Source organism: Furipterus horrens, unplaced genomic scaffold (genome assembly GCF_987537825.1).
Source record: "Furipterus horrens unplaced genomic scaffold, mFurHor1.1.pri manual_scaffold_5, whole genome shotgun sequence".
NCBI classification, from domain to species: Eukaryota; Metazoa; Chordata; class Mammalia; order Chiroptera; family Furipteridae; genus Furipterus; species Furipterus horrens.
In genome coordinates, this window is record NW_028327175.1 from 144,883,049 (window position 1) to 144,910,860 (window position 27,812).

At 38.8% G+C, this 27,812-nt stretch overlaps 2 protein-coding genes across 4 annotated transcripts in view; one reads left to right on the forward strand and one right to left on the reverse strand.

Moving 5' to 3' along the window:
* Window positions 1-27,812, forward strand: part of PRKG1 (protein kinase cGMP-dependent 1) — a 1,228,801-nt gene that overhangs the window by 707,787 nt on the left and 493,202 nt on the right. The gene's annotated exons all lie outside the window — the stretch shown is intronic.
* Window positions 16,054-18,182, reverse strand: CSTF2T (cleavage stimulation factor subunit 2 tau variant). The gene has a single exon (XM_090278046.1). It carries the CDS (start codon window positions 18,125-18,127, stop codon window positions 16,238-16,240), a length of 1,890 nt encoding a protein of 629 aa, XP_090134172.1. The 5' UTR covers window positions 18,128-18,182; the 3' UTR covers window positions 16,054-16,237.

Sequence of the window (27,812 nt, forward strand, 5' to 3'; positions counted from 1 at the left end):
TTGACTCCCATAAGTGCCCTCACCTGGGATTGAACATGCTGCCTAAGTATGTGCCCTGACCTGGGATCAGACTCGCAAGCTTTTTGGTGCACAGGTTGACACTTGAACCGACTTAGCCACCCAGCTAGAGCTGATTTATTTATTTATTTATTTTACATAATTGGTCTCTTTCTGAAAAGTCTCACTCTGAAAAATTTTTTCATTTCCTTCTCTAAAGCCCTTGAATTTATCTCTAAATCTTTTAGCACAAGGATCAAACTTTTTAGCCTATCTCCCGAGGAACTGAGGCCCTGCCTTATTTCCTACTATGCTATCCTCCTCACCAAACCACACAATTTATTTAGTTCTCTGAGAGCACCGTGCTAGTTCATCCAGACTCTTGACTCATACAAATCCTCTGTCCAGAATGGCTCCCCACTAACTCGTCTTGGTCTTCAAGAATCAGTCATGTAATCGCGTACAGATTCAGATACTTTAATCATGCTGCTATAGCACTGCAGGGCTATAGTACTCTGTACTGCCTTCTCTTTTGGCGGTTCTGCCCTTTAGACTATCTAACCTTCTCCAGGGCAAAGCACATGCTCAGGATACCTAAAACAAAGTAGTCAATGAATAAATGAATAATTAATGACGGCAGGGTCCTTTACGGTTGTTCTAAATCCTTATTGCCTGGCACATGGTGGGCATTAGATAAATGCTCACTAAAAGAATAAATGAATGCAATAAACTAGTTATACTTCTATTTCTTGTCTTCTGAGTACTACATACTGGGTAAGAATCCATTAAAAATGAAGTGGTACATTTCTTTAAGTACATGAGCACTAGCAGTTGACTAGCAGTTTTAACGGTGCTGTTAATATTGCAAATTAGTGATGGAAATACCTAAGTCAGTTGATTCATCTATGATTTTGAACCAGTATCCCAAATGGCATCTAGCCATAAAATAACTTCCATCTCCTATGTCTGTGCTACCCAGTATGCTAGCTACTAACCACATATGGTAACTAACCAATAAATTGATATGGCAACTAACCAATCAATTAATTAAATAAATGTGAATAAACTTTAAAAATCTGCCACAATTTGTTTTTAATAGCCACATGTAGTTAGTAGCTGCCAAGCATAGATAAAGAATATTAGATTAATTTTATAGTAACAGGTTTATAAACTGGAAATTTACTCATTCTGCTTTTATTTTTGATGACTAAAATTTTGAGAAGAAATACAATAGTCATAAGTAAATACTCTCCAAAACATGACGAATAGCTTTACATAAATCTCCTTATAGAAACCTAAATTAATGTCAAGTGAATATTTTTAAAAAGTGATACTCATTAAAAGTTCCTAAATAAAGCTTGCATTCCACAAACAAAAAATATATCTGTAACTTTGGATTTCAGTGTAATTCAGTATTGTGGTCGTTTCCAAGTTATGGTAAAAATAAGCATAATTGCAGGATTTATTATTTTAACATTCTTCACTTAAGCTGGTTTGTGTTCCATAAAAGCTTTCCCAATAATGTAATTCTGTAAAATCATTTTCTTAAGTTCAGAAACACTAGAAATGTGTAAAACACAAAAAACTATATGAGGATTAATTACGTCATAATATTTTGGTGCATTTATTCTGAACCTTTTAATTGATATGCTGGGATGGTGTGTACCATCTTTGACAGCATGAAGGACTAAGCTGTACATGAACATTTCATTCGTCAAACAAACATTTAAGATACATGTACCCGATATATAATAACACAACAAGTAGTGCAAATAATTTCTCAAGCTTTTTTATTGGGTGATTAAAGTTTGCTTTAGATAAAAGGAAGCACAGTTCCGAAATTCTGTCCTCTATTGTACTAGATAAAACTATCAGAAATCAAAATATATAAGCCATAGAAGTTCAAGCTGGATGAAACCCTGATATCATTTCAGAGGATTTCAGAAGCTGGCAATCTTGAGTCAAACAGAATTGGTTGGTAGAAGGTTTTTCCACACAAGAGTTTTTCTACATAAGACTGCCTTCACCATTGAAAACTTTTTATTATATTTTTTTCTTGTTTAAAATACCACTTTATCACATAGGGTAATATAAGGAATGTGGTTAAGGAGAGAGGTGACATTTTTCTTACCCTGCTCAGACCTTATGGTCCTTTTACAGATTCTAGTTTAAAATGCCTCCTTCTCTGGTAATTGACTTCCCTTGGTGTTTCTTTCTTTCCTGACCTGAAGTGGATCCAGGTCAGCATAGCCTAGCTAATCTCTTTCCATCCTCCACTCCTCTCTTTCAGCGTACAAGGAGCAGTAACAGCTGGCTCACGTTTTCATGTTGCTCTTATGGCTTCTATAGCCATGGCTTCACTTTTTAAAGAATAATAGCAGTCGTCGGCAGCCGTCCGTCTCGAGAGACGATGGTGTAGCTTCTTAAGAGTCTATCTGCACCGCCAAGAATGGCTGTGCAGTCCGACTCGGGAGTGACATCGTATCTGTCTCCTCCCGTGTTGAATCGACATCTTGCGATGACGCTGGAGTGTCCTCCCCAGTGGAGCTAAAGCTACAGAGCCTGGGCAGGGTGATATGGAGGGTCTGCTGTTGCCCATGCAGCAGACCCCCCCTCTCTTCGCAGCTGAAGGGTCCAAGGGAAAGACGGAGTCAATACAGCTTGGCTTCAGGTGCGCCGCAGGAGTTGCCGGTGTTGACTACAACGTCAAACCGCCTTAGGGACTCCGGCTCCGGATTTTCTGTCGGGGTTTACTCCCTTAGCCTTTCCCCTGAAGAGGTATGCCGCAAGGCAGCGGAGGTTTTTTGGAATCAGAGTTTTCCTTCTCTGGTGTGCCCTGACTGGAAGATCGAACCAGCGACACACAGTGAATAATAGCAGTATCCAGCACATATCACATATCAAAAGTTTACTAGTGTAGGAGTGGTGCAAAGTGATTTATCAAACAATTCTCTCAACTATTTTAGAAGATAGTGTGAGAAATGCTCACAATAAATCACTGGGACACAGGACTTGAGCAGAAAAGCGAGGCATTTTATTCATGAGTCTGCAGAGTCGGGCACACAGCCAGCCAGGGGCATGTGCGCACCAAGTAGACAAAGAAAACTGGTCTTATACTAATGCTATTAGCTCGCCCTCCCCTCTCGTTCTCCCCTGTTTCTCCATTACTGGTTAATCCAGATTCACAATCTAATGCGATTAACTACTTAACTCAGGGTGTGATTAAGTAAGGCAGAGAAGGAAAACTCTGACTCCAAAAAACCTCCGCTGCCTTGCGGCATACCTCTTCAGGGGAAAGGCTAAGGGAGTAAACCCCGACAGAAAATCCGGAGCCGGAGTCCCTAAGGTGGTTTGACGTTATAGTCAACACCGGCAACTCCTGCGGCGCACCTGAAGCCAAGCTGTATTGACTCCGTCTTTCCCTTGGATCCTTCAGCTGCGAAGAGAGGGGGGGTCTGCTGCATGGGCAACAGCAGACCCTCCATATTACCCTGCCCAGGCTCTGTAGCTTCAGCGTCATCGCAAGATGTCGATTCAACACGGGAGGAGACAGATACTACCATGTCACTCCCGAGTCGGACTGCACAGCCATTCTCGGTGGTGCAGATAGACTCTTAAGAAGCTACACCATCGTCTCTCGAGACGGACGGCTGCCGACGACGACGACGATTAAGTAAGGGTAATCTAGTTATAGGTCTATCTCCAACTTATTTGCAAAGTTATCTAGCTACATGTTCCTATTTCTCTGTGTTTGGTGATAACAGTCTTCCTCCTTTTGATCCCAGAGATATGTGTGAGGAGCTGTGGCATGTCATTTCCCCGCCCCTTTTCCATGATGCAGCTGTTAATTATCTCCTACTGCTTTGAGAGTCACTGGCTTGCTTCTTTATCTCTTACAATAGGTACAGATTTTGAAAGTGAGGCATAGAAATGGGTCTCACAGGTAGTACTGCTGGGGTCAGAATTTGAACACCTGCAGAGACCATGCTCTTTATTGCAACACTGTATTGCTTCCCTGGAAAAGCACTCTCTGTTCCCTTCAGGCTCAACTAAGTCTTTATAGTGTAGGAGAGGAAAAAGTTTTCCTTGACTGCATAGGACTCCTGGATGGGTCTGAAAATTAAACTGACAAAGGCACATTCACAGAAAAAAAAGTAGAACCAAATTTGTTTAATCCAAGTTTTACAGGACCCAAGCACTTTCATAAGGAAATGAGGACACGAAGAAGCAGGCCTGAGTGCTTTTATGCTAGGTTTGATGGTGAGGGCACAATTGGGGAGGAAGCTTACAGGTTAAGGAATGTAAGGTAATTGCAGGAAACTGGGGAAGTTTAGCAAGACCTGTTGACTAAGATTCTTTTGGGCATTCCTTTATCTTTGGAGATAAGACTTCCTTTCCTCAGGGTATAGGGAGGCGACTGTCAAGGGTAGGTTTTATGACCTGTTTCAGGGAAGAGGGACAGCAGATGGTCAGAGTGACCTTTCTGCTTCTGTCTTTATTTTTTTTTTCAAACTTCTTTAGCTTAAAGTATTCAATATATCAAGGTGCCATATTTTGGATTAGTGTGCCCTAACCCCCATTAACATTGTATAACCATGAAAATTATTACTTTGTTTCCAAAAGGTATAAGATTATGACTGAAGCCCTGTCTTCTGTGGCTCAGTGGGTAGAGTGTCGGCCTGCGAGTCAAGTGTCACTGGTTTTATTCCCAGTCAGGGCACATGACTAGGTTGCATGTCAGGTCTCCGGTTGGGGGCGCGAGTGAGAGGCAACAACCACACAGTGATGTTTCTCTCCCTCTCTTTCTCCTTTCTCCTCTCTCTAAGAATGGGTGAACAAACAAACAAATAAATCATTTTTTAAAAAAAGAATATAATTGAAAGCCCTTACTTCTATTACTGTAATGGACTCCTCCTATTTCAGGTCAGTTCTTAAATCACAAAAGAACAAATTTCTTTCATGTTTTAGAGATTTTGTCATCTGATAATCTGCTTACCTAAAATAGAAACTATGGATTCACAAACCATTTTATTTATCTTAAATAAATTATAGGAAACAGACATTTCTCCAAAGAAGATATACAAATTGCCAGTAAGCACTTGAAAAGATGCTGACCATCATTAGCCATCAAGGAAATGCAAATCAAAACCACAAGGAGATTCTAGTTCACATGCTCTTGTGTGGCTAAGAAATTAACAAGTTGACAAAGATATGGAGGAACTGGAACCCTTATTTGTTGCTGTGGGAATGTAAAATGGTGCAGTCACTTTGGAAAAGAGTCTGACAGGCCTTCTAAAGGTGAACATAGAGTGATCATATGATGCAATTTCACTCCTAGGTTTAAATCTGTGAGAAATGAAACAGATAGGCACACAAAAACTTGCACATGAATGTTAGTAGCAGCACTACTCATAATGGTCAAAAAGTGAAATAATACAAATATCCATGAACTGGTGAATAGATAAAGTGCTATATCCATACAATAGAATAGTATTTGGCAACAAAAAGGAATAAAGTACTGATAGATGCTGCAGCATATGAATCTTAAAAACATGCTAAATGAAAGACGCTTGTCACACACACAAAAAAAGTTTTTAAAATTCTATTTATATGGGATACCCAGAATATCTATAAAGACAGAAAGCAGATCACTGGTTGCGTAGGGCCAAATAGGGAGGAAAGAAACCCTGAACTCCTTAGCATTTACTCTTTTGTGGATGATGAATATGTTCTAAATTTAGGTTGTACTAATGGTGCACAACTCTGAATATACTAAAAACACTGAGTTATATATTTAAATGAGTAAATTTTATAGTATGTAAATTATATATGAATGAAGATGTAAAATAGATCACAGGACAAAGAGGTCACACAATTGTTTAAATTAGAAATTGACTAAAACTGTCCAGAAGAAAATATTTAGTTTTCTAGATTTCTTATAAATAATCTATTGTTATTTTTTCTCTCTCAATTCTCCCATATCCTAGATTTAGTTGGTTCTTGGGATTAAAAACAAATGCAAGGACCAAAGATGGATTTTATAAATCTTTCACTGTTGCCTACAAATCACCTCTTTACAGACCTGTGATGAACTTCCTCCTTTAATGAAAATGATGCCTGATGTTCCCTCCACATTCAATCCCCAGTAAGAAAACTGTCATACTGTCTCTCTGTCTCCTTCTTAAAGCAGAATGATACAATGGAGAAGAGTAAGGGTTTGGGAGTCAGACAAACTTAGATTCAGTGGTGCCTCTTACCTCCTATAAGCTGTGTCGTTCAGGGCAAACTAGTTAACCTCTCTGAGTATATTTTTTCGTACTGCTTCCAGACTTTAGTGGAATTCAAGATGACCTATGTCAAGTACCTGGCATTCAGTAAGTTCTTGATAAATGCTTTTATATATAAACCGTGACCCAACCTTGCAGAAGAGGGCATGGAACTTACATTTGAAACTGTATTAGTTCTGGAGCACTTGAAATACCCTTGCTACTGCCCTCTGTCAAAAACAAATACAGTATTCCCTCTCTATATCGTGGTTCACTTATCATGGCCTTATCGTGCGATTTTTAAAAATATTATATTTAATTATTTATCGCAGATTTTTTGCTATATTGCGGGATTTTGCGGTACTATATATGTATGTTGCTAAAGTTACGTAGGTTTAAGAGTGTAGAATATGTTTAAGAACATAAGTAGTGTTTATAAAAGTGTAGAAAAGGTTAATAAGGGACTGGGAATGGTTTATAAGTGTGTTGGAAGGGTTTATAAAGCCTTAAAATATATATAAATACTAAAATAAATGTAAGGTTCCTACTTCGCGGATTTTCACCTGTCGCGGGGTGGGGAGATCTAGAACATAATACCCGCGATAAGTGAGGGAATACTGTGCCTCCCCTCCTCTGAATCTTGTGACTAATGTTAGAAATTTCACTAGTATAGATACCTTCCAGCAATTCAAAATGTTTGGTCACTGCATAAATAAAAATGCCGATTAGAATAAAAATGTTTTAAAAATTATATTTCACCTCTATATCAATGAAAGTGATTTTTATCTTTCCTTTCTTATCAAAACAAAAGAAAACAAAAGCTCTTACAGGTATGGCAGGTCAGACCTAAAAGATACACTGGGTGCCTGAAGATAAACTGGAGAGGCACTACTTGCTTGAGGTGGCAGCCATGATCAGTCATGGAGAGCACATTTGTGGCTTGGGGGGACTTAGTAAAAAAAAAAAATTAAGCTGTTTCCCCTGTTCCCCCTTTTCTCCCTTTATCCCCATGAAGAGTAAATTTGTGCTGAAACACCACTTTCCAGCCCTGGTTATCTGCAGGACTTCACCAGCGCGCTGGCCCTGACAGATCAGTTTCACAACCCTGCCCTAACTGGCCCTGGCTGTGTCATTAGCCAGCCCAGCAGTCTTCCCCCTCCCTGTGAACAAGCCTGGGGAAGAAAGACTGGATAAGAGATGCAGAAAAGCCTCTTTTCTCCTCTCTCCAAGATAATCCAGCTCTCAGTCATCAGGAAGGGCAGTTTTAGGGCATTTTAAATCAAGGTTATTATTGCTCAAGGCTCAACTATTTTGCATATCCCAGCAGAAGCACTCACCAGAAAATTGCTAAACCGTGTTTACGTGAAAACACTGACAACAAAGTTCCCACCAGTCAACATTCTATAAATCATCTCAATTCAGATTCTCAAAATATTCTAATTAAGCAAGATTTGTTTTCCCTCTAGGCAAACAAAGCCTCAAATTAAGAACTAGAATACAAGTCCATGTAGTCTGCATAGGTGTGAGAGTGACACAGGTTCAGTGGAGGTCATCTTCACAGCCCCACGATGAGGCTTTGATGTCACCATTTGAAAGGCCTTGATTGAACTTAAATTGTTTGCTATAAACCTTTTGAGTTCAATCACTTAAACCCAATGTAAACTTTTCTTTAAAGGGGAAAAAAAAATCCTAGTTTGCTTAATTTACAGATGTTGATTTGGTTAATTTGTACCCTTAATCCTTAATTCAGATCCTGTTCAAATTGCAGTATAGTTTTTATACCACTTCCAATAAAGCTACTGAAAATAATAGAACAAACCAGTTCCTTTTCTTTTCCTTTCTTTCTTTTTTTTTCTTTCTCTTTTTCTTTCTTCCTTCACTCCTTCCTTCCTTCCTCTTTTCTTTCTTCCTTTTCTTCCCTTCTTTATCTCCCTCCCTCCCTCCCTTCCTTCCTTCCTTCCTTCCTTTCTTCCTTCCTTCCTTCTTTCCTTTCCTTCTTTTTTTTTTTGCATAAAAATATTTAGATATTTAGATAAGGTTCAAAAACCATTTAGCAGCAGAATTCTATTGTGAGTTTACCTCTCACTGAAGCATCACGCTAATTTTATGATTTCAAGATTTCTTCTGTTTGGATGATAAGATGTGTGAAGTTATTTAGGAAATATTTCTAGGTCATTGCGACAGACATTTACAAAGGAAAGTATAGTACCCCAGGTAAAGTCATCAATCTTGACTGGATAGTAATATACTTTATCAAGAAGATTATAAGATTTGTGGATTGGAAAAACAATCCACAAATTTATGAGAGAATTTTTACAGCTTTGCTGAAATTTTGACTTGGTATAATGAATATAAATATATTGTTTCTAATGAATCTGACTTAGCTTCCCCTCCACCGCAGGAGAAAAAGGTCACATAGACTAAATGCAAACTCAGGTGATTTTCCAAATAACAGCAATTTCACCTACAGTGTTTTATGTTAGGTTTCTCACTAAGTAATATTCACTAAATTATTTATGAAGGAACAAGATTTTTGTTTGCTCATTTTGCAAAATGCCTTCTAATAGAGGGGCTGTCTCCTTTATCTACTTCAGAGAGGTAGGAATTTTTGCAGTTCTTGACCCTATGTGATAATGGAGGGACAGTCATTTGGGAAATTTTAACGTTTCTTTTACTTACAATTATGTTAGTTGTTAAAGTCCTTTTTTTTTTTTTTTTAAATTTCTCTTAAGATTAGTTTTAAGTTGTGCTTTTCAAACTTTTGTTTGAATTTGAATCACCTGTGGGTCTTATTAAACTGCAAATTGGATTCAGCCGATCTGGGGTGGGGTTCCCATTCTGCATTTCTTACAGGCTTCCCTGTGACGCTGATGGCCCGAGGGCCACATTTGAGTTAGCAACAATTTAAAGCATACTCATATAGTTCCCTTCAGCATGTAATATCCTGGGGAGGGGAAGGAAGACTAGGGTGGAGGAATGTTTGTGCCTTTCCGGGCTAATCCCCTGACGGGAAAGGAAAGCAACGGTGACAGTACAGATCTTCAAACTGAACTTCCTCAATGACTTTTTCCTTCATTACTGAAAAATTTCAGAGAGAAATGAAGGTTTTGACATCATGTTTTCTTTATGATTACCGGTTTCAAATTTTGTTTAAAATGGAACAAAGATTTAGATACTTACAAAGTAATGTGAGTACCTAATTCTCAATGTTAAAAATTATTTTAAGGCACTTTTCTATTATCCTGCTCCCACAATATTTAACAACTATTCATATTTACCCATTCAGCCTTTATTAGTGTTTTCAAAACATTTAACATAGTTTTCATAGACATAATCCTTTTTTCACATTCACAATAATATATGTCTATCACTATATACATTAGAAAAATTTGCGCAATTGGTATAAGCTGATTTACTAATACAGTTGACATGATGAATATACATTCAGCACCGTTTTCTTAGAAATAACCTTTTTTTGGCAATTATATGTCTCATATATACACACATATTATTTATGTCTATATACCCATGGCTATGCATATATCTACACATTATAGTCATAAGTACATAACATAAATTTGGGAATAAATATGATTGACATGATAAATGTGACATGGGCATAATAAATATTACCTCATTAATGCCAGTCCCCAAGTTTGTCTTGTGCATATAACATACTTTGCAAAGGGATGGACGGCATGGATTAATGCTCAGGTAAAAGAGCTACTATTTAAAAACAAAAGTGAGACGGTATGAGGAGACCATTTTAAACAAGGTGTTTGAGAAAAGCCTCTCAGAGCCCTGGCTGTGTTGCTCAGTGGATTGAACGCAGGCCTGTAGACCAAAGGGTTCCCACCATTTGATTCCCAGTCAGGACATAGGCCTGGGTTGCGGGTCAGGTCCCCAGCTGGGAGCGTGAGAAAGGCAACCAATGGATGTTTCTCATAAAAACCTTTAAAAAAAGAAAAAAGAAAAGACTCTCAGTAAGTGATATATTTAAGTTGAAACCCGTGTAAAGAGAATCAACTAGCTATTCAAAACCTGGGAAAAGAATGGGGTAAGAGCAATGGAAACTGCCCAGGACAAAGCTCAGAGATGAAAATGAGACTTGTCAAATTCAAGGACATGAAGCTAGGCCCAAAGTAGCTGTAGCTAGGGGGGAGTTGGGGGCCAATGGTAAAATGTAAGATTGGCGTAGGGAAGGTCCAAATTACTTAGGGTTTTGTAGAACATGGCAAGGATTTGGAATTTTATTCCAGGAGTAATGTAAGCCATGAAAGGTTTTAAACAAGGGAATGGCATATGAGTAAGGTTATTTATTTTTTTCTAATCAGTATGGTTGCTATGTGGAAATTACATAGTAGATCTTTTAAAAAACTCTTCAGTTAATAACACATAAAAATTAAAGTACTCTGTTCTACTATGTATTCTATATATGTCTATTCTAGAGCTGTTAACATTTAATATTACTTATATATAGCATATATTTCTCATTTTATAAATCTTTTTGAATAGAAAAGATGCTAATATTTTGGTTTAATATTTATTAGTCATACAGATGATTTGTGGGAGAAATGTAGTCACTTAGATTAGCAAAACAGGACTTTTTTTTTCTTTTGCTCACTATACATCACGGAAAGGTGTAAGTAATAATTGTATTTTATTTTTTAAAGTGCCGTACCTTTCTTTTTGGCTTTAGTTTTTTCTGTTTTTGTTTGGTTGTTGATTTTGCAGAAAAATACTGCTGAACAGTTTTTTTGACCATTTTTCTAGTTCATGTTTGTCACAATTTCAATTGAATCTAATAGTTGTGTTTTTATAGAGTAAAAGCAGATTTGTAAATTTACTGGCATGTAATCATGTGACTCAAACCAAATATAAGACACAGGGAGAGGCTGAGCCTGTGGCCAAACTGGAGAATAGGTGCTGCACCTAAATGCAGTCAGATTCAAACATTTTGAGAACCTTGGGCTCATCAAAAAAAAACATTATCAGCAGACTTCATTGATCCACAGGCCACAGATTTTGGGTTCATTGTCCAAAGATATTTAAAGCTTCCACAGGACAAAACTTTGACAAAATTAACCTGGAGGTGGAGGAAAATTATGTGATTTCAGTAATATAATTTCTGTTTTTTAAAATAGATGAGGATCTTTTTTATTTCTGAAGTATAGAAAGATGAAATCATTTTGCATATATGATAACCTAAAGATAGGAAATATGTTATATTACTGTACTGTGTCGGGCAATGTTCTCAGTCCTTCTTAGTTATGTTACTATATTAACATGTGAACAAGAATGATATTTGGGATATAGAATATAGTTTTAGGAATGTTAATGTACTAAGCAAACCTAATATAGGCCTTTCCATTACATTATTAACTCAAACATACAATTTTTGATGTCTCATGTTTTGGATGTTATTAAAGCGAACCTTTAAGACAAAGGAAATCGGGAACAAAGTTCTAGCAGGTGCATCTTTTTCTGTGGACTGTCCAGGGTTAAATACACTTACAGATTCCTAAGTAAGTACAAGTTGCTTCTTATTCAGACAGCAAGGTAAGGTAGTGAAACAATCTAAGGCTTACAGGTCCTACTAAGTGGTCCATAGATATTTACAGTAAATTATTTAAGAGGTTAGTCATTTAATAAGACAAAATTCTGATGAGAACAGCTAATTAGAGAAAATAATTTGGGGTGGAATTGCTGATTTCATTTCTTGATGCCCAAGAGATTATCAATTCTATTTTTGTGACAGACAACGCATAAATAAGTAGATATGAGTTTTCGAGTTGACCAATTTTTTAAATGACTACTTTGTGACAGATTTGATTTCAAATGTCTGCAGACTTCTATATATACAGAATCATATAAAATCGATTATGATTGAGAATGTGGTATATTTTACCCAAATTCCTTCTTAATACTTACCTACTTTTGGGATCTAAATCAAATCCTGGTTATAGAGTTGTCATTAATCAAAACATCATTTACTTTTCTAGGTACTTTGCTATTTTATGTATTTAATAAACACCAGGTTTGTTATTTTTGACTTTGCTACCTCAGTGTCACTTTTAATAAAATGCATGCCCTTTACTGACATATTATGTGCCTTGGTAGAAAAATATCAAGAAGAAACATGCTAGTTTATATCTCATGGGGAAAATAATTAGTAATATGAATAATTGTAAGCTGAATTTTCAACCAATAAATTTTGTTTAGGATACATAAAAGCACATTAAAATATTTAAAATCTGATTAATATCTGAAATATATATGAAATATATTAGCACATTGTATAATATAATAATATTTAATACTATAATTTATATTTAAATATATTAATTCCTCATTATCAAGCATTCTTCTTGTCAAGAGCCTGATGAGAAAACAAGCACCAACCAGAAGTCTGTCTAGATTAGCTGACGCTATAAAATAGAAGAGGCTGACATATTCTTTTGAGAAGATTTGAGATAAAACTGATAATTCAGTTTCTCTGCCACAGTAGGTTGTTGCAGATAATCATCAGGTCTCATCAGACCTAAGAAAAAGGCCTGACACGCCACAGGAAATTAGGTTTCATATGTTTAGTTAATGCCCCAGCACAGCATGAAAAAACAAAAGCTTTGCTTTATTAGATTCCACCCCCAACCACTCCACTTTTCTACCACTAGAATTCTGAAAAGTGTAGTTGAAAAGTCATAGATGATCTCACTTGAATTTGCCTACCTTCACCTGAGATTCACATTGGCTTATCTTACTGAATACCCACAAATCAGTATAGAAGGGGCATCATCAGATATTGAAACACCTTTTGATGTTACCAATACAGAAGGGGAAGTACTTACGGGTGGGCACTGATTAAATCTTATCATTTCCTATTCCTGAGACACGTGTACTGCCCAGAGGCATTTGCAAATCACCTTCACCCCACTCTTTTAACTATTATTATGAATTTGTGACTTCATTTGTAGTCTATCCCTATTTGAGAGAATGCAGGATGCCAGAGGCTGTAACCAGCCAAAAACAAAATATGTAAGAGACTAACTGTAGCAAACACACATTGCTAATATTCTTCACTATCAACATGAAATAAGGCTCTATACTCTCTATCAATCCTGGGCAAGTCAGGCAGTGAATTGGAAGAAGTAACTTATTACATTTAACAAAGTAAAGAAGATTGCTTCTATTATCTTTTTCTACTTTATGTTCTAATGCAAATAGTTGCTATAGCTCATTTGGTTTGTGTGCAATTTAAATCCTTTGGGGGAAATTTTATGTGCTTTTTCTTAATGGGACTCCCCCCCCCCCCCAAGACTCTGACGTGTTTTGTCCTTCTCACCTGTGATTTTTGCTATAGTGAATACAGAAAGGAGTGACAGTCTGTGTTCAGAGTTCTCTGGTCTATTAGAAGTGGGAATGGGGAGAAGATAAAAGTAAACATAGTACATTGCAATATAAAAGTGCTGCCAGTAATAAAGATACCTTATATAAGGTAATCCTGGGATACATCAGTAATGAAGATACTTATAGGGTGATTCTGCGATAGAGGAGTTCTCTGTGGGGGAACATAAACAAAAGGAATTCTAATATCTGAGTATCCACCAAAATCTTGCTACTGATACCAACCATACAATAACATGTCTTTATAATAGTTCTTTCAATTGTGGAACTATATAGATCTAAGAAAGGGATTCCCATCCATTCCAATTTCTTTAGTTTTGTCTTTAAAAAAAAAAAAAAAGGCGGCCCTGGCTGCTGTGGCTCAGTGGATTGGGTATTGGCCTGCGAGCCCAGTGTCGCTGGTTTGATTCCCAGCTAGGGCACATGACTAGGTTGCATGTCAGGTCCCCAGCTGGGGGCGCGAATGAAAGGCAACCACACAGGAAAAAAAAAAAAAAAAAAAAAAGTCCCCATGGATCTCTCACAAATAGATCACTTGAATAATGCATTCATTCAAAGTGCACATCAGCCTTGGCTGGTGTAGCTCAGTGGATTGAGTGCTGGCCAGCAAACCAAACGGTTGCCGGTTCAATTCCCTGTCAGGGCACATGCCTGGGTGCAGGCCAGGTCCCCAGTTGGGAGATGCGCAAGAGGCAACCACACATTGATGTTTCTCTCCCTCTCTTTCTCCCTCCCTTCCCCTCTCTAAAAATAAAGAAATAAAATTTTAGAAAAAGAAAAACAAACATCAGATATTGTGCATTCTTTTTATTAAGCTTATTAAACAATGCAAACTACAACAAAGAGAGTAACATTTAAAGGTTTTCATTCAGAGTCCTTCAGTAAAAGTTTTGGGATAAAGCAACTATAATTTCGAAGTATCAAACAAGCTCTGTGAATAGTATTATTTAGAACTACCACACACGTAAAGAGTTATTGACTCCAATCTAAGGGAAGCACATAGAAAACAAGGGGAAATTAACAGTATGAACAATAACATAAGTAAAACAGGCAGCTGGAAAGAACAGCATATAGGAATGAAAACTCTAGCATGAATTACTCATTTAAGATATTAAAACCGTGCGAAGGGAAAATAAATCAATTTCCAAGTCTCAGTTCTCTCCTTGTATTAAATGACTTTTTTCCCTCTGTAACTGTTTTTTCCCCCTTTCTTCAGAGTAAGATCACCTGGTTATTTAGGTGTTTGTGCTTCTGGTAAGTGGTGGTCTATGATATACATTTTTCTATGTCCACATTCTCAAGACTTAAAAGTAAATCAGGTAGTAGCTCTGATGGAAATGTGCTAATAAGCTCCACCTTTCCACTGATTTTTAACTTATCTCAGTGGTATGTATTCTAGAACTAAATAGCTTTATGACTTAATAAAAAGTAGTTAACAATCGAGCAGAGAATTTAGGCTACAAGAATCTTCCTACCTACCTGGGCTTCAATTAATCTAGCTAAATGGTAACAGACAAATAGATTTTGATATAAGAAAACTAAAAGGTATGCTAAATGTTGCTGAGATTAATATTTTTAAGTTCTGATTCTGGGTGATCAAATGGGTATCATCTGTGTATGAAAGCTAGTTACCAAGAAGCAGAGCTTTACTGTATGAAGCCCTTTACTATTTATGAAAGGCCCAATGCGGTGTATAATTTATCCAGATACACTGGTTTCTAGACACCGGTTTTAGGGAAAGATAAAAGAAAATAACTCAGATTCAGATTTAGGGCTTACAGACTACTGAGAAACAGGAAGGTATGGAAAGATATATTGACATTACCAGAGCAGATATAAGTAACCTGGTTGATCATCATAGAACTGTTCCAGTAAAATCACCATGTTCAGGGTCGGGCCAGAATACTGCTGGCCTCTGGAGGGTAAGATAAGTGAATTTTCAGCTTTAGAAAAAAACAATTCAATACCACAAGTTTCATTTGTCCTGTTAACTCTTAACATATCAAAATAATTCCAAAACACCAAAACAATGCTTAACCTAGTACAATGTTCTATTGACCCCAAATAGGATTTTGTATTTTAAATGACTTACCAAAATATGTTATCTTATAATTTGGAGGTAAACCTCATTATTTTCTTATACAACCAAGTTTTAAACTACCTTGGTATATTACCATTTTAACAGGTCATCTTTTAGTCTTTATGTGCAGATTTTACATTGTTTTACTCAATATTTTTTAACAAGAAGTTAACATATTCCAGACATTTACTATTGCTGCACATTCTTTGCAATCTTATTTGGTATAATATAATCATTTTCCAAGTTATTTTTGTATATGTGCAGTGAATTAACATGAACAGACAGACCCACTCCCTCCTCCCCTTCTCCCCTCCCCAATAAAAAGTAAAAAGCAAAACAGTAACAACAAAAAAAAAGACAAAAGATTAGGTTTGGGCAGGAGGGAAATCCTAATCACTAAACTGTGGGGGTGCAGAAGCCAGCTTTTCACACCCATTCTCTATGCTACAAAAAACTTTCTGGGATTACTGCCAAGTATTTCCAAAACCTTTCAAGAAGCGCCAGTAGATTTCTGGATTTGTTCCTTTAAAATCAAGATACTCTGCCTTTGCTCAGGAGGCAGCATGGCAATTTGATCTGCAGTCAGTTGAAGGACCTGCATGATCAAAGCTGCCTTTTCTTGGTCCTGTGGAGTTACTTGGCTCTGCCCAGGACTAAAACTGCTAGGCTGGCTGCCACCTTGCTTGCCAGCCCCCTGCATGCCTGCTGCCTGCATGCCTACTCCCTGCATGCCTGCCCCCTGCATGCCAGCTCCCTGCATGCCTGAACCTTGCATACCTGCTCCCTGCATGCCTGAACCTTGCATACCTGCTCCCTGCATGCCTGAACCTTGCATACCTGCTCCCTGCATGCCTGTTCCAGGATTTCCCACTCCTGAAATGCTTGGGACCTGTCTGGGTCCCTGAGGACCACCTGCTCCCATATTAATGGGACCAGGACCCTGGATTCCACTCGTCATAGGCCCTCTGGAACTGGGGCCAGGGCCACGAATCTCCATTCCTCTTCCATCCATGCCTCTTGCTTCCATGCCTCTAGCTTCCATCGCACATGTCTCCATCGCTCTTCTCTCCATCACTCGTGTCTCTAAGACCTCAGTTTCCATGGCTCGGGTTTCCATTCCTCGAGAGTCTCTACCACCTCTACTGTCCAGAGGTATACCTCTTTGATCTATCATGGGTCCTCTGGGCTCCCCAATTAGCATCCTGGGATCACCTAATGGCCCGCCCCTCATCTCATGTGAGGAAGGGCCACGGCCGTCATGACCAGGAGCATGGTGCATGGGGGGACCCTGATGAGGCGGCCCAAGATAGCCTCGGGGCTCTACTTCCCCAGTGACTGAAAGCAAAGTCCCTCCCCGTGGGTCATTTGGAGCATCTCCTAATAGTCCTCGAGGAGGTAGTCCACCAGCAGTCATGGGTCCGCGAGGCATAGGTGCTCTTGGATCCGACATCTGCACCTGTCCCCGCTCTAAAGGCACTGGACCAACCCCTGGCATTCCAACTTGCGGCTGCATAGCTCCACCAGGAGTTAAGGAACCAGGCCCAGGTCCAGGAACGGCAGCTGATATGGGCCCCGGGGCTGGAATTCCACCCTGAATAGGGGTCTGCATCAGTGGAGGAATGTCTTTCACAGGTCTTCTAGGCAAGTGCTGAGGCTGAGGAGCTGGAGGATTCTGCTGGTTCAGCAAAACGTTAGGTCCTGGGCAGAGCCCAGGGCCAGGGCCAGGTCCAGAGACAGGGCCAGGGACGGGGCCAGCGACAGGCTGAGATTTGCCTGGGATCAGTGGCGTAACATGGATCTTGCGATGCAAAATTTTCAGAGCAATTTCTGGATCCATGATTCTCATCACTACTTGTGCCTGCAACAGCGCATAAGCCAGTTGAGGGTTTTGAAGTAACATATTTCGAGCTTCCTGGTGGCTGTTTTGGACACACAGCTTCATCTGCTTCATCAGCTCAAACATCTGCTCCGGGGGGAGACTAGCCACTGCTCTGGTAATTGACTCAGGGGCATCTTCTGGATCGATGGGGTCCCCATAGGGTGAGTCAATAATGGGCGCTGCAGGCCCTAAGCTCTTTAACTCCTCCTTGTTCTTTTCACTGGCAGCATTGTCCACCCGAAGCGCTCTGCCGCTGAACTCCCGCCCATTTAGGTTACGCATGGCACTAAGCGCGGTCTCCTGGTCTTGGTACTCGCAGAAGCCATAACCCTTGGGTTTGCCCGTCTCTCTATCGTATACCAGCCGGAAACTGACAACAGAACCAACCTCCGAAAAAATGTCCTTTAACTGCTCCTCAGTTGCCTCGTACGGAATGTTCCCCACGAACACAGAACGCAGTGATCGATCCATTGCGGGGTCTCTCACGGCCAAACTCGACATGATTCCGGCTCTGCACACGGCGGCGACCGGAGTCTTCTGAGCCGTTCTCCTCAGATCCACACTTCCGCTGAGCAACGGAAGCAGCTTTCAAATTCCGGGCAGAAACCTCTAAAGTCCGCCTAAATTGTTCCGCCTATCCGCGGAATCTGCACTTCTACTTTCCATTAAATTAGCTAATTCTTTCTGTCCCTGGTTCTAAGTGATTCTGTCAGCTTCTTATTAACCTAGACGCTTGATTCCTGCATATTCTCTTATTCTGCAGACTTTACTGGTGCAGCACCGCCCCCGCCCCCACCTTTTCCCCCTCCCCCACCCCAATCCGCCGCCCCGGCCGGAAAAACTGGGTGCTCATTAACCTCAGTAAAGATGGCCACATAGACTTCACCAAGGTAAGGCGGAGAGGGCACCACCCCTTGACGTCAGGCGCGCTTTCGCTTTAGTTTGCCTGGGCGGGAAACAGCTAACCGAAGGCGGATTAAGGCAGCTTGTTTTTCATTCTGATACGAGTATTTTTATACAGCAGTTTCTTGTAAACTTTATAAAAGTGTAGTCGTTTCAAAGTAGATTGGGGAACTGCTCCTTAAAATACAAAAGTAATAGCTCCATCTTAGGAAAATATTACTGCCCGGAAATACAAGCACAAAGTGTTTGCTAGCTCCATCCCCGCCCCCATCTTGTCCCCTGGGATAACCGCTTTATTGGTAGACAGCAGGCCTTTACAGGTTTTTATTTGCGCGCGCAGGCAGCAATCAGGCTATTCATAATACTACTTTTTCCTTTAAATAACCGATATTAATATTAATGATTACATAATAAAGAGCATTTATTGCTGCAGAGTATAAATTAAATTTATTTCATCATTCTTACAGTGTAGTTATTTATATTGGTTCTGATTATTACAAACTGATGCACTGATTTCACCACCTCTGCTGTGAAGCAAAGAGTAGACTATAGTTATTTCCATTTTGCTGTAAGTTTTGATGGGGAAGTTGAGTATGCATAGTGAAGTGAGGTTCTCCCCCACCACGCGCACCAATACCCCCACCCCCACCCCCACCCCCATTTAACAGACAGACCTTAGAACTGACACTTGAAGAGGGCCGGGTAATTGGCGAAGCGGAGTTAAACAGCAAAGCCAGAATTTTTAACAAGATGTGGTCTGTCATAGCTCCAGAGCTATGCTGCCCCATGTGATAGCCACTAGCCACCTGTAGCTACTGAATACTTTATATGTGGATAGCTTGGTTGAGAGATTGAACCTTTAATTTTATCTATTTTTATTAATATAAACATAAAAACTTATATTTAGTTAGGCTACTGGAAAACTTTTCAGTATGTTTGAAACAACTTGGGCATAGTATCTGCTTTTGCAATACGTTTTATTCACTCTAAATAAAAACCAAGTATTCTCAGTTAAAATTTAACATTCTAATTTAGATGTGCTATACATGTAAAATTCATGCAAGATTTTGAAGACAGTATAAAATTGTAAAATTCATTAATTTTAGATGTTTACATGTTGAAGTGATATTTTTAATATGTAAATTTAAACAAAATATTATTTAACACTAATGTTACTAATTTTTACTTTTTAAAATGTAGTTATTTGGAAAAATTAAAATGACATACATGGATTATATGTCTATGGCCTGCAGTGCTCCAGAACCTGAGTCTTAACTCCACATTTTATTCTACATTTACCTTTTGAAGGGATTATAAAACTTTAATTTTCATAAAAATTGTATTATGTATCTTGACTGTGTATATAGTTTAATGTGTAGATCTCAAATGACTATGAGGATTTAGCTACAAATAAGACAAAGGCTCCATTTACCTTTAAATGTTTCCATTGTTCTTTAAAACAGACGTGGACATAGCTATTTACTCAAGACACATGATAACTGATATATTCAAGTGATAAAGTGTATTTATATCACCTAGTAAAATCTTCCTGCTCTGTCAAAAGAAACAGAATAGTGCTTGTTAGTTATATTTCCCCCCTGATTCTTTCATTGGAGGAGGGCAGGTATGAAAACAGTTGAGAAAGATATCATTTGGGAAAACTAAAAACAGGTCCATTTGTCTTTTTTCCATATCATCTTTTTACAGAGAGAAGCCATGACTTTTTAATACACATTTGGTCAAGGACAACTTAGACATCAATTATGTGTATAATTGTGTGTGTGTTAAATGTAGTAATTCGTTGGCAGCCGTCCGTCTCGAGAGACGATGGTGTAGCTTCTTAAAGAGTCTATCTGCACCGCCGAGAATGGCTGTGCAGTCCGACTCGGGAGTGACATGGTATCTGTCTCCTCCTGTGTTGAATCGACATCTTGCGATGACGCTGAAGCTACAGAGCCTGGGCAGGGTAATATGGAGGGTCTGCTGTTGCCCATGCAGCAGACCCCCCCTCTCTTCGCAGCTGAAGGGTCCAAGGGAAAGACGGAGTCGATACAGCTTGGCTTCAGGTGCGCCGCAGGAGTTGCCGGTGTTGACTACAACGTCAAACCGCCTTAGGGACTCCAGCTCCGGATTTTCTGTCGGGGTTTACTCCCTTAGCCTTTCCCCTGAAGAGGTATGCCGCAAGGCATCGGAGGTTTTTTGGAGTCAGAGTTTTCCTTCTCTGATGTACCCTGACTGGAAGATTGAACCAGCGACACTTAGCTCGCAGGCCGACGCTCAATCCACTGAGCTAAACCAGCCAGGGCAGTAGTAATTATATGTAGTAATTATGAGGATACTATTAGGCTATTAGAATAAACTATAAAGTTTATAAAAGATTGCACAGCTTGTCTGGTGGTTTCTTGACTGCTGCTGCTGGTAGTACATAAACCAGTGAGCCTCACTCTTTAGCATCCATCAGAACCACCTGGAGCCAGGGCTTAAGTCAGATTGATGGGTTTCTTCATCTCTCCTGCCCAGCTCTGATTCAGTATTTCTGAGGTGAGAGTGGAGAATTTGCATTTTTAACAAGTTTCCAGGTGATGCTGATGCACTGGACTGCAGACCACACTGTAAGAATCATTGATCTAAACAAAGGGACTTGAAGTGTTTACTTTTTTTTAAAAATATTTTATTATTTAAATTTATTTACTGAACTTTTAAAGAGAAAGGAAGGAGATGAGAGAAAGCGAAACATTGAATTATTATTCCACTTATTTATGCTTTCTGTTGGGTGATTTTTGTATGTGCCCTGACCACAGATCAAACTTGGAACCTTGGCATATTGGGAGGATGCTCTAATCAACTGAGCTACCCTGCCAGAGTTAATAGTTTATTTTTAATTATATTTTTTCCTATTACCATTTATCTCCCTTATATCCTCTTCCACCTCCACTCACTCCCCTCTGCTTTTTTTCTTTAATTTGTATCAGGCCAAACTAAATTTAATGTACTCTGTTGTAAGGTATGAAAGATGATTGTTCTTGAAAAAAATATTAACACTTTAATGCTGACCTAGTACAGGTAGTACATGCTGATCCCATACTACAGATACCCTGGGCTCAAAGGGTAGCTGACGAGCTCTGTGGACATACAAGAAGGGAGAAGCCATGACTATAAGACTGTGCTTTGGATCATAGGTCTTCCATGTTCTCTTTAGTCCCCCTATTCCAAACAAGAAGAATGGTTTTATATGACTCCCTTCATAGAGGACCAGTGTGACCCAGCACATAGTTCAATGCTCAGAACACATAAACTATATTAGTTATCATTAACTGAGTGGCCCAAAATTATCAAGAGCTTTTAGGAACCTGTGTACATTTCTTGGTAACAGCATAGATCTACCCTGGGAGAATTTCCATTTTATACTGCTTTCTTTGTTCCTATAATGTTTAAACTTGAACTATTTATAGCATGGCTTACAATCTAAAGAAAATGTACATGGCATCTTGCACATTCAAGGACTGTTTGTTTCAATAAGTCAAAATATCAACTGTACTAAGAGTGATTTTTAAACAAACACATCAGGGCATATGGCCAAATGGGGGTTGTCCTTCAAACTAATCACCTTCAGAAACTGTAAACTTAATCTATGTAGGGCTCCATTGTTCAAAACAATATTTTCACTCCTACCTTGAAATAGTTTTAGAACTCTTTTATAAATCATACTAAAGAACCAGTGTCCTAATGCACAGGTATTCTTGTTTTCAACCAAGAGTTATGCAACCAAATCACCTTTCTGACCACACTTGGCCAGAAACTACCCAAAGGAAAATGAACTATCAATCTAGAGAAAGGAGGAGGGAGATTAAGTAGAATTTTGTGGAGGAGTGTATTTTGATCTATTCCTTGAAGGTCCCATACACTTATTTCAAAAATGCCTGTCATAACTAAAAATATTTTTAGTATCTCTCTTTGGAACATGTCCATTATTATATGGTAAATCTTTTTTAACAGCATTGAATTGCAACTAACTTTAGAGTCAGCTAGTTCACAAACCCTTCATTTTACATAAGAGGAAACCTGTGGCATTAAATAAAATGTCTCAAATCAGAATGGGGACCTGCTGCCAGAACCCTTGTCATTTTATTCTTAGGTCAGTGATAGCTGTTCCGTGTTACTATTTGATAAAATAGCTATGAAGTATTAGAGGTAGAAGAGAGTGGTAAGTTCTAGATCATCAAGGACATCTTTCTGATGAGGCTGGGATTTCAGGGATGCATTATAATCTGTTATATATAAACAGAAGAATTGACCCTGGCTGGTTTGGCTCAGTGGATTGAGCGTTGCCCTGTGAGCTCAGTGTCGCTGGTTCGATCTTCCAGTCAGGGCACATCAGAGAAGGAAAACTCTGACTCCAAAAAACCTCCTCTGCCTTGCGGCATACCTCTTCAGGGGAAAGGCTAAGGGAGTAAACCCCGACAGAAAATCCGGAGCCGGAGTCCCTAAGGCGGTTTGACGTTGTAGTCAACACCGGCAACTCCTGCGGCGCACCTGAAGCCAAGCTGTATTGACTCCGTCTTTCCCTTGGACCCTTCAGCTGCGAAGAGAGGGGGGGTCTGCTGCATGGGCAACAGCAGACCCTCCATATCACCCTGCCCAGGCTCTGTAGCTTCAGCTTCACTGGAGAGGACACTCCAGCGTCATTGCAAGATGTCGATTCAACACGGGAGGAGACAGATACCGTGTCACTCCCAAGTCGGACTGCACAGCCATTCTCGGCGGTGCAGATAGACTCTTAAGAAGCTACACCATCGTCTCTCGAGACGGACGGCTGCCGACGACGACGATAAACAGAAGATGAAGTGAATAGAGCTAGAATTAGCCAAGGCAAGAAATTGAAACTTGGTGTTTTTGATACCCTTAGAGGAAACCCATAGAGTTTGTGAGTAGTGTGATCAAAAAAAATGTCTTTGGGACAAATTACAAAAAGGTTTTGAAGATCAGATTCATGAATCTTAACATGTGAGAGTCAGTAGGCCTTCTTTCATCTTTCTAAACAAGGACATAGAATAGTAATGGCAGAGATCTAAGAACACCAATCCTACACAGTCCTTCAGTGATACCTTTTGCACTTAGACTATTCCTTAACATCTTCTATAATATGGTCTCATTTTCTACTCGCACTCCCCTCATATTCACCTTTGGCTAAATTGTACCACTCATTTTTCATGCTTCATACATGACTTGTGTTTTTCAACTTTCTAGCTTTTGCTCATACTATTTTTTTGTTGAGGTTTTTTCCTTTACCTCTTTTTTTCTCATTCTTCCCCACTTCAGTATATAAATACTTCTGTCTTTCTGTGTTCACCTCAAAGACTTTCCTTTTAAGGAGTGTCTTCTCTCTGGTGCTAGAGGTACCAATATTGGCATGTTGCCACTTAAGCATAGAGCCCATATCTGATTTATATTTTTCATATTGCTTAGCCCAGTGCCTTTGATATTACAAGCACTCAGTACATTTTTTTAAACTAATACATGATCATCTTATCCCAGATTACATATGCGGGCATTTTTTGCCGATGCATTATGGTGGGAGCAGGAGATTTTTTGAAATATTCCTGCAAATTTTGTTGTTACATAAAATCACTACAAATTGAAAAACACTTTGAATTTTCTTTGTAAAACTTTGATCTTCTTACTTTAGAATGTATTCTTCATCGTTATTATGAAAGATAAAGGTATTCTAGGCACAGTTTGGGAAAAACGTAATTTTCCATGTCCTGCATGCAATGTGTTAATCAAATGGTATTTAATGCTTTCAGCTTACAAAGCACTTTCCTTTGGAGTCCCACATCTGGTCTTGACAACAATCTTGTGAGGTACATACCACTTTATCCTAATTTTAAAGATATGGAAACTTAGAGACCTGTTACCTCGAACTTTACCTAACAATGGACTCACTCAAAAAACTTCTGAACACTTAATAGGGAGGTGGCCTTCTCATACATGCTTTATAATACAGAATATTTTGTTTCGTACTTTCAACAGCCCTTCTGAGATATGCAATCATAGTGTCTGAATGTATAGCTAAAGAAACATAGAGGCACAGAGATGTTAAATAATTTGCCCATTTTAACTGGCAGAAGCAGGATTTTAACACACATAATTTGACTCAAAGTACTCAAGCTCTTAAATTATTCCATTAAATTAGTTTTCCAAGGATACATAGCTAGTAAGTGGCAGAGATACAGCCTGAAACCAGGTCTTTTGATTTTAAACTTCTCATTTCACAATTAGTGCAGTAATCATAGGTTATTGAGGCTTAGATGCAGTCCCCTTGGCCTTTTTCCTGATTGTCTCTGAGTGTAACTAACTGCAATTTTGACATCACAACCAGTGCTGTGGCAACAGGTGAACTATAAGTTATAAAGTGTAGCAATTTTAAAAAGGTGCTTTTTCAACTTGGAAGGTTATAGTTAAATATCAAATAAGAATGTTCTTTTAAAAAATCCAGTTAGGTAATGAATATATTTTCCATAAAATGAAAGAGCTCAAATTTCTCATATCCCAAATTAGGTTGGTTCATGACATTTTTTACAATTAAAAAAAGGTATTTAATATGAAACAACATACAGAGGAATAAACAGATTTCATTTACTTATACATGGGAAGAATGGCTTTTATTAGCAAGGGGAAGATTTCATGAATTCGGGAATATGCCATTCCAGGACTAGAGACTGAAGAGAGCTAAACGTACTCTCTGAAAGGAGTGAGTTGTTAATCCCATTTTTTTTTTTTTTAGATGAAGAAGTGAGACCCAGGGAAGCAAAGCACTTGTCTAAGGTCAAGTGCCCAGTTACTGGCCTAGCTTGTAGTGTGATTTAAATCTTTATAGACTCTGCCATCCAAATGATGCTCTCAACACTCTAAGAGGGAGTGGAGTGATGGGACTAAGACCACACTTTAATTTTAGAGAAACTTGGTTTGGCTGCCCAGTTCAGATAACTGGGTAGCCTTGGACAATTCTCTGGGCTTTCATTTTTGCATTATTTAAATGGGAATAATGTCACCTATATTAGATTGCTGAGTGGAATACATGGTAAAATTTATCATTACTTATTTTGTGCAGTAATTATTAATCTATATCTGTTGTATAGAATTAATAGTAGTAGATGAAGCAGCATCTTAAGTGGAAAGAGACCCAAATTTTAGTCTAATGCTATTGATTTTTTGTTTATATCTTCATTTTTATCTTTAAAGGGGTTTGACTGGGTAAACTAATAGTGTATTTTCAGAATATATTATTTCAAAAACTGTACAAAGACAACTTTGGATAGCATTGCCATTTTAACTTACGGTAGATTTATAGTTGAATTTGGATCATTTTATACTATATCCCATTAGATACTTCCATGAAAATTTTACTGATCATTTTAGTACTCATTAAGTTTTAATACTAAATAATGAAGTGCAGTCTTCAAATATTTAGTGGCTGAATTTCCACTTATTCATTTTTATTAGAAGGGCCTGCCTGAACTTTGTGGGGGATCCAGGATTACACAAAAGTGCACTGGTTTGGCACAGGGATTACCTGTGTGAGCATATGTTCAGGACGTCACTAGAATGACTGCTTGTGAGTGTGCCACTAGCAGACACAGGCCATCTGTTCACATATGGAAAAGCGTAACTAATAGGACAAGAAGCAGAGCTATATTGTTCTTGCTTCAGGCTGTCACCTGAAGGAACACAGAGTAAGGAAGCATCCTCCTAAACTGTGGAAAAGTACAAATCCAGGAACCAAGTATTGAATAAAGACATCTTTTTTGTTTAAGATGAACAACCCATGAATCTTATTTTTTTCTGTGACCAGAAAAATCCAATAACCAGCACCAGAGGAATGCTGAACTGCTGTTCACTTCATAAGTTAGGCTACTATCTCTCTCTCAGGCTCAATTGACCTATAGAACAAGCCTGTATTTATACCAAGTTACAGGAGAGGGGACTTCCTGAAATATTTGATTGAGGGCTTAGATTGTTAAAAGCAGCAACAAAAACCAACAGTGTGACAATGTATTTTGCACTCCTTATCACATTTGGAGGATTCTTGAAAAACATTACTTCAGAGTGCCATTTCAAATTTGCCTCAAAATAAATTCCCAGAGTCAACAATTGGATAAAAATATAAAATCCAATGTTTATAGAAATTTAGTAGCTAGTACTTTTTGGTACAAGTACAGAAAATAACTCCAACCATGGTAAGCAAAAGGAGTGGAGGGGTATTCCAAAGATATAGTTGCCCCCACCCCCTTATCCACAGGGGATATGTTCTAAGACCTCCAGTGGATACCTAGAACCACAAATAGTGTGGAACCTGATATATACTATGTTTTTTCCTATAAATACTTATGATAAAGTTTAATTTATGAAATAAGCACAGTAGGGGATTAACAAAAATAGCTAATAATAGAAAAGTTATAACAGTATACTGTAATAAATTGTACGAAGGTTGTATTTCAAAATATCTTGTACTTGACTCACATTTCTTGTAAAGATGTGAAATGATACAGTGCTTATGTGATACGATGAAGTGAGGTGAATGGTGTAGGCATTGTGACATAGTGTTACTTTACTATAAGGGCTACTTGAAATCAAGCACTGAAATAATAGGACCTGCCATCTGATAGCACACACAGCTGCTATTAAGTGACTAATGGGTGGTAGAGGGCAGGGAGGATGGGTGGGGAGAGCATATACAATGTGGATACATTGGACAAAGAGATGAGTTATGTTCCAGGAGGGCCAGAGTGGGACAATGTGAGATTACATCATGCTACGCAGAACGGTGCACAATTAAACACTTATGGCTTATGGTCAGAGGAGGATTTAACAGCGGACGCACAGGGTGCACTGGGCGCGTGCCCTGGGCCTCGGCTTCTGAAGGGCCTCACAAAACCCCAACTTTACACTTTTTTATAATGACACTAAGTTTCGTTTTATATGTGCAATTTTAATTACATACAAGTTGTAAACTTGTGGGGCTCTTTAGAAGTCGGGGCCCAGGGCGTGTGCCCGGTGCGCCAGCCGTTAAATCCACCTCTGCTTATGGTAGTTTATTTTTGAAATTTCCCACTTAATATCCTTGGACCGTGATTGATCTTGGGAACTGAAACTATGGAAAGCAAAACTGCAGATAAGGGGAACCTACAGGCAGAGGAGTACAGTAGTCTCTCTCTATATTGCGGTTCACTGATTGCAGCCTCACTGTACTGAGAAATTTAAAAAAATATTATAATTATTTATC

Bases quoted from the DNA above. Each gene is read 5' to 3' on its own strand.
- CSTF2T (XM_090278046.1), bottom strand. From the start codon at position 18,127: ATGTCGAGTTTGGCCGTGAGAGACCCCGCAATGGATCGATCACTGCGT.